The sequence below is a fragment of the Rhopilema esculentum genome, chromosome 16 (assembly GCF_057945365.1).
Source record: "Rhopilema esculentum isolate cy_ngs chromosome 16, ASM5794536v1, whole genome shotgun sequence".
In the NCBI taxonomy this organism is placed as follows: domain Eukaryota; kingdom Metazoa; phylum Cnidaria; class Scyphozoa; order Rhizostomeae; family Rhizostomatidae; genus Rhopilema; species Rhopilema esculentum.
This window is the reverse complement of record NC_142830.1, coordinates 14,702,290-14,709,599: the sequence shown is the minus strand read 5'-3', so window position 1 is coordinate 14,709,599 and position 7,310 is coordinate 14,702,290. Positions and strand designations below refer to the sequence as shown.

At 34.9% G+C, this 7,310-nt stretch overlaps 1 protein-coding gene across 2 annotated transcripts; it reads right to left on the bottom strand.

The window, feature by feature from the left end:
* Positions 1 to 1,105: 1,105 nt before the first annotated feature.
* On the bottom strand, positions 1,106 to 6,041 carry LOC148958375 (pancreas transcription factor 1 subunit alpha-like). Of its 2 annotated transcripts, none has more exons than XM_089113173.1 (2): positions 5,537 to 6,041; positions 1,106 to 4,636 (listed from the first exon to the last, which is right to left on the bottom strand). In XM_089113173.1, the coding sequence occupies exons 1-2, from the start codon at positions 5,922 to 5,924 to the stop codon at positions 4,446 to 4,448; spliced, it is 579 nt and encodes a 192-aa protein (XP_088969299.1). In that variant the 5' UTR covers positions 5,925 to 6,041; the 3' UTR covers positions 1,106 to 4,445. The 2 variants fall into 2 exon arrangements, with proteins under 2 accessions (XP_088969299.1, XP_088969300.1); XM_089113174.1 differs by having other exon boundaries at positions 5,543 to 6,041.
* Between the last annotated feature and the right edge of the window lie 1,269 nt (positions 6,042 to 7,310).

The following is a 7,310-nucleotide window of genomic DNA, read 5'->3' as shown; positions in this document are numbered from 1 at the left end:
AAATACACCTATATCAAACGAAGAACATTGAATATCGGGAGATTTTTGATAAATTCCTTTGTAGTATTCAAATTCGGTCTATTGGCAGAAATTCACAAAAGTTATTATATATTTATCATTAGCAAAATGGGGTTTGTGTTTTTTCTATCAAAATCCCCACAGCTAGCGCAGGTCGTATCCCAATGAAGCAAGTAAACTTATGAATAGTTAGTGTAGCAAATAAGAAACACCGCAATACGACGAGAATGAACAACAATAAATACACGTAAATTAGTTAAGGCTAGTATTTCGCCCCGGCATACGGGAACTTCAGCATTATGAACAGTTGCCTCTGATTGGCTGAGTGGCCAAAATGTAAAAAATCATCTAATTGGCTAAACCAAATTGATCTTTCCTCACGAAAAATGTCTGCTGGTATTTTGCTCGTCCGCTCAAACAAGATACATTTCACCAGCTATAGCCTAAACATCAGAAGGATATGGATACGGTCAAAATTGAGTTTCATAACATATTATTAATACTTTCCTAAAATGGGAGGTTAGAATTGAAATAAGGAGAACAGGAGATGAATTCCCAAATCGGGAGACTCCCCCGCCTAAATCGGGAGAGCTGGACCTAATGCTATATCAAATCGTTTGTCATCATCAATTATATTCCAATGCGAATGAAAAACGTTGAAATATTGTAGTCTTGCACATGTATCTTGAATAATTGAGATGTTAAAAAGCAATAATCTTGATTTTTCAGTTAGTTGATATGATGAAATGACGAATGACAGCTAGGCAGAGGTGGATGTAAAGTTTCAAGCCTGCACCTCATCGACATTCACCTGCTTTGTGGATTTTTTTAATTAAAGGTGGAAAACAAATTTTTTTTCTCTCACTACTAGACTGTGTCTTACAAACGGAAGAGAAATCTTGAATACTGCAGTCTGTGCAGACTTTAATACCTGATTGATGCTTACCAACAAACGTTTTTTGTAATTATCAGAGATAACATTGCTTTTAACTGTGTTAGAATTTTATCAATAATTCCAATAAACACTGAAAATTCATCGCTTTGAAGCAGATATTTTTTTGTTTTAGTGATGTCAGTAGCTTGGGCCAACAAAAAGATGAATGATTTAATGAAAGTTATTCACGTTTTTTTGAAGATATGTCGCAGATATAAATTGTTATATTTTTACCTTCGAAACTATTTGTAATGAAACGAAAACTGCACCTGTTACGATATGTAAAGATGACAAGAGAAGCAAAGAATTCGGCCCCATTTGTCTGAATAGACCTCGAAGTTCCTTTCCAAAGAATCTCTATTTCAAAAGTGAAATCAAGGCTGGAAAGAAATATCTCTCTTTATAAATCTAAAATTTCACTTCAACTGTTGGTCAACCAAATGCGGTGAAAATCTGTCAATTCAATTGCAAGTAAAATAATCATAGGATTGGGAAAAATGTAAGAGCTTACAGCTGTAAAATATTGGCTGCTCTTCTAGTGCTGTTTAGTCTCGAAACAAAGCAAGATCATGAAACAAAATATTTTTAACGTTTCTTAACTAGCCGAAAATCTTGTAAAAACCACAGATGTTCTAGTAATATCTCTTGAACGCTTGACAATAGTAAATTTAGATACTTATCTTCAGAGACATGGGAAAATACAGATTCACAGCGCTTCTGTTCTTTAAACAAGGGCTATTTAAAAGCAGTTTACATCCTTTCTTTTAAAAAGTAACACTTAAAAGACGTGGTGTTAAAACTCTCACAATCATACTTGTCCTAATTAGTTATTGAATGCTTCACTTATTGCTTTCAAATTCTGGGAAAGGAATAATATGTTTTCATGGTTGCAGCTGGCTTTGTGTTCTGTTTGTGAAACGAAGCCTCAACAAGGGCTGCTCACGATTGCGTTACAAGGCCATTCAGTCAACACGTATCAATAATGTAATTGTTACACCTGTATTGTGAATGATATTTTGACGCATGCGTCAAAGAAACAGGGCAAATGGCGGGAAATCGCAGAGCGAGCTGCACAGATTTTAAGCCTAGATGATTCAACGGTACCGCGATATTAAGATAGGCACGGAAGGCAATATACGGAAGGCAGTCAACCATTCAGCTTGAACACGTTGCTCTTGAAAGAAGCTGGGGCGTTCATTTAACAGCTATTTTTAAATTACTTTAAAGGACTGGAAACTAGATAAATGATCTGAAAGAAAAATGCAATTAAGGCGTCTTTCTGGCTTGTGCTCTTTTGAGATCGAGGCGTAGTCTTTCAATGTTCTTTGTTTTGAAATGTGCTGAATACACAGTGATAAATAGCTGGAAAAGGTAGTGCTCTCTGTGTCACGTACCCAGGTGTATGCAAGGGTCCCCATATGCTCTCCTATGGATATCCCGGTTTAGAGGCTATTAATAGTCTCTTTAATAAGCTGTAGACTGTATTTGGGCTAAAAATATACTGTCCACGCAAGCATTAAGAGTAAATACATGTGATAAGCTAGGTTTGTCTTACCCAACATGGCTTGTCCTGTTGCTTTGCTCAAAAGATCGTCGAGGCAGCACTAGTGGCTGCTCACAGGACCAAACCCTTTGCTCATCGTTCAGTATTTGTTCTGAGCACATTGACACATCTGGCTTTTGTTGTAACTTAGACAATGAGCAAAACATGAAAGATTATGGCCATGCACTCGTTTTATTCATACGTGAGTACACGTTCCATGTGCTGGCCTATAACATTCATGAATCAGCCATGTTATCTAGACATCAAGCATGGGGCTTGCCTATTCTTGAAATCAGCACACAATGGCTAATAAAGGCCATTCCGACAATTGAGCCGTGTTACATATCCCAGAGAACATGTTTAATGCTCATACATAGAGCGAACATAATCAGCTGGGAGATCATTTTACTGCACCCCTTTGTTCTCTAAAGGGTCACAAGCCTCGTGGAGGACTGAAACTGACTATTGCTTCCACTTTATCTTAATTCAAATAATTTTAAGAGAGATAGTTATCACTTTAATTGACGTATTGATGAGATATGCGGGTCTAGATGAAAAAAGATTCGCTCTCGCATAAATGCCAGAATAGGCGTATTGTAACATTGTGCTCTGCCACACCCATTTCATATGTAACAATGTCTCGCTAAACGCAAGCTAAAATGTGAATCTTTTAACTTCCAAGATTTAACCTAGAATTTTGAAAGCTGTATTTTTCAAAACAATGTCAGAAGAATTTAAACAAAAGGCAACAAATTAGCATGTTGGTTGCATTATTAACTTAATTGACAAAAGATTAATTAAGAAGAAAAACAATATTTCTATTTTCGTTACTGATAATTTGAATTCATATTGACAGTGTTGGATGATTTATATCCAACTTCTATTTTGTACATTAAATTTCTACTTTTTATAAACAAATTTTGCCACAATACAATATATTTACAGGTTAAAACAATGCTCTATATAACGATTCATGACTACGCGTTCACAATTCCTTAAATATTTCAAATTCTAGTAACACTCTGGACCATATGATAGCTTTTATCATATCACTTCCTCATGGATAATAGACAAACTAAGCAAAGATTTGCAATATTAGCCGACATCTGATCATGACAAAAAGTACAATAATGTTGACGCTATCACAAAATGCTAAAGAGCATTACCAAATTTACTTGTATGCTATTTATTCATTATGCTGATATCACCTTTGAAATGCAAACAAATATTCTTTTTCCACAGAACACAACACAAATACATTTCTTTTATCAATGTTGATGTATTGAATCAAAAACATGCTACTGAATTATATTCAGTTAAGTGATTGATATCCTATATCATAAGAAATGTATAGAAATGTCTTCTGTTATTTGAGATCAGAGATCAAGAGTTGGTGAAATAGTTCACAGATTAAGACAGATAAATATCTTAAATATGTTCTAGCTTCATAATCCAGCATATTTAAACATCCTTTTTGATCTGAGAATATTTCTGACCTAGAACAAGTTATTTCTTTGTAGCTAGAACATTGTCTTTTTTAGATCAGCAGTTGAGCTACTTTCAAAGAAATTTAGACATGAAGCACCTAAGTAACTAATTGAATGAAGAAAAACATTCTAATTGCTGAAGCATCTATTTTCTAGCAATATAAATATAGCTAAATTAACCAATGAATGATTAAAAGAATAATTTAAATAAGTGTGCAGAACCTTTTTAGTGAACGTGACTTTTATTATCAAATAAATAAGATACTTTAATATGACTTGCCAACAGTCAGCTGCCTCTGAAACAAGATCTGCCATGCAGCAAATTGTTCGTTCTTTTGCATTAAAATACCAGTCTCTTTGGTGCTTTTTCAACCTATCTGAATTCTGAATTTGTGTAGAAGTTGCTACAATAAACGGATGAAGTAATTCTTTCAAATTTACGACCACCATTAATAAATTTCAGTCAAGGCAGGCATACTCTCAGATCACATGATCCATCCGAATCGCCATTTTCTGCGGCTATATTTGATGCTCTTGGATCTTCTGGTGTCCATGTTTTTAATGTTCTTACACGAGTACCTGATTTCTTCAGTTTCTGGTCTGACCAGGATAATGAATGACCTGCCAATGGTGGAAGACCGAATTCTCTTCCATCTGAAAAAAAAGAAACATTTCAGTTGGAACATAGTCAATCGAAGAGAAACAAAATATTTGGAGCACAAAATAAAGACTTTTTAGCTAGAAAGCAGTTAAAAGCGGCGAGGAAATAAACAGATGAACCAAATGCATAACGGAAAATACAATCTTGAAGAAAGGTGGAAAAAATATCAAAATGGTAAAATAAAGCAGCTAAACCATAACTAGAGATTCTATTACATGTGTAAACTGTATTTAAAGCTAAGCTTCATCTCAGGTTGTTGGATCTCTCTATTATCCGCTAAATTAAGAAATTAGATTATCTTAAGATCAAGGAAGATCACCCTATAACAAGATTGCTGAATCTTTCAAAATCAATCAAAACAAAGATTTGCAAGGCAAAATAGAGCAATTCAAAAGTAATTTACTAATTGGTTTGTCTAGCTGTCATTCACTGTTTTCAAAGTACAGTATGTTGGTGACTATTTGCACAATAGCAGTTGAGCCGTTGCAACAATATGCTTGGTAACGGTTTCTGCCATTAGGAATATCAAAGCAGATCTCGCTCCATTGAGGAGCAAAGCAGTGAAATGTCTCAATATAGCAAGTAAAGGAAAGAATGTATGAAGAAAATCCTCTTTAAAAGATGGAATCTTTTGCTAACTTAAGGTAAGAGGCTTGCTGCGCTCATGTTGAAATAAAAGCAAATGCTGAAAATTGATAAAAATGTGAAATGTTCTGATTTCCTAACTTTATGTAACAGCCTTGAGAATCATTTCGAATGTTAGCTGCTTAGATTGGTAAGGATGGCAAGAAGATCCATTGTGGCCTTGTTATCTGATCGGAAGTGAGCATCAAGGACGCCAGCCATCTTGAAAAAAATCGAGCATTGTATTATAAAAACGAAAAGTTGCTCACCTTTACCTCGATGACATATTATCACTTTCTTTGATCCTTCAAACGATTTAGGAAATTGTCCAGGAACTCCTTCGTCTGAATTTATAAGGTCTGCTAGAAAATTAATATAACTTATTGCAAGTCTCAGTGTATCGACTTTCGATAGCCTTCTCTCGTAAGGAAGTGTTGGAATATGACTTCGAAGTCCTTCGAATGCTTCGTTAATACATTGCATACGCTTTCTCTCTCGTAAATTTGCCATTTGTCTCTGATGCACGTACTGATCGTCCGGTTGCTTTCTTCGACCTTTCAGTAATGAGGAATCGCCGCCAAACTGCCTGCTCGGAAAAGGCTGGAAGCCACCGTGTTGGAAAATCGGGAAAGTAGCATAAAAGCTATCGCTATTCATATTTCAATTTATTGCCTCTCTGAATCGTATGTGGGAAATTCACTCTGGGCTCATTTGTGGGTCCTTGTCTCCTAATGTGTTGATCTCTGCTCTCTGTACGTATGGGAAATGCGCAACCTGTTCTGTATATATTAAGCAAACTGACCAATCAGCGCACGAATTTGCCATATATCATTGCGCGGATATGAGAAGATTGATAGAGACGTAGTCTTGTGAGCATGACATAGATTTTGAATTGCATTGTCTTTTAACAAAAGGCGAAAGTGATTGCTACAGACGCTTGAAAAGAGCAACTTGATTGCGCAATACCCTACCAGGACAGAAGTTGAAATAGCTTAAACTATTTACAAATCTCGATCAAAAGATTACGACAAATGATTCGAAATCATTTAATTGCGAGTATGTATGGGAAAGTCAAAAAGCATTACAGTAAAAGAACATGTGGGTATTTCGAGTATGATAGAGAGCGTTCAGATGACAATAAGAAGTGAAGTGAAATGAAATTCACTCAAAAGCAAAAATGGAGTAATCATAAATAAAAGGGGGTACACATAACAACAAAAGCCTGTCAAATGTGCTGGTTCGATGATCCAAGGATGCATGGACACAAACTTCAACGGGGAGCTGCTTCCTGTTATTTTGTTGGTAAGAATCAGATAGGCGCTTTGTTAACAAAATGCAATAGTTTTCTAAACAATTCCATGAAGTGTAGAAATCAAATTTTTGCAGTGAAAAGAAGAACTTAGAAATCAAGTAGCGATCAAATGAGTGAAGATGCATTTGATTAAACTGGGATTTCGAAAGAGATTTTGATTAGATGGCATTACGATCAAGGAAAACTTCCTAGCATCCAAACCCATATTTAAGTCTTAGAGAAAATTTTTTATATCTGTCTAATGACACATTGTAATATTTTGCTCTGTTATAATTGAAAAATGCGGAGCAATATGCAATGTTCTTTTTCTGAACTAGCTATTATTATTAAAAAACATAACTGTATTCAAAGGGAAAATACAGTTTCAGTTATCTGTTTGAACGATATGAAAGTGTGAAAAAAGGAATTTAAGATATCATAACAAACTTAAGCTCTATTTTGTTTAATGTGACGTAGTGAATTTGACCTCCTCGCATGATGAAAAAATTATGCGGCAGATTTGTTTTCACAGACTAAATACTGTTAATGATTTAAAGAGAGGGTTTAAATAGGTAAAGAAATCTTTTGCTGGTTGCAAATTTTCATTATTTTGTTTGTAGTTTGGCCGTATTCAGCAACCCAAAGCTGGTAAATCTCTCGCTAAATATAAAAAGTGGGAGATTTAGAGAAAATGTTTTAGAGTAATCGGGTTATTAAAATATATACGAATAAATATTTTCAATGCTTTAATA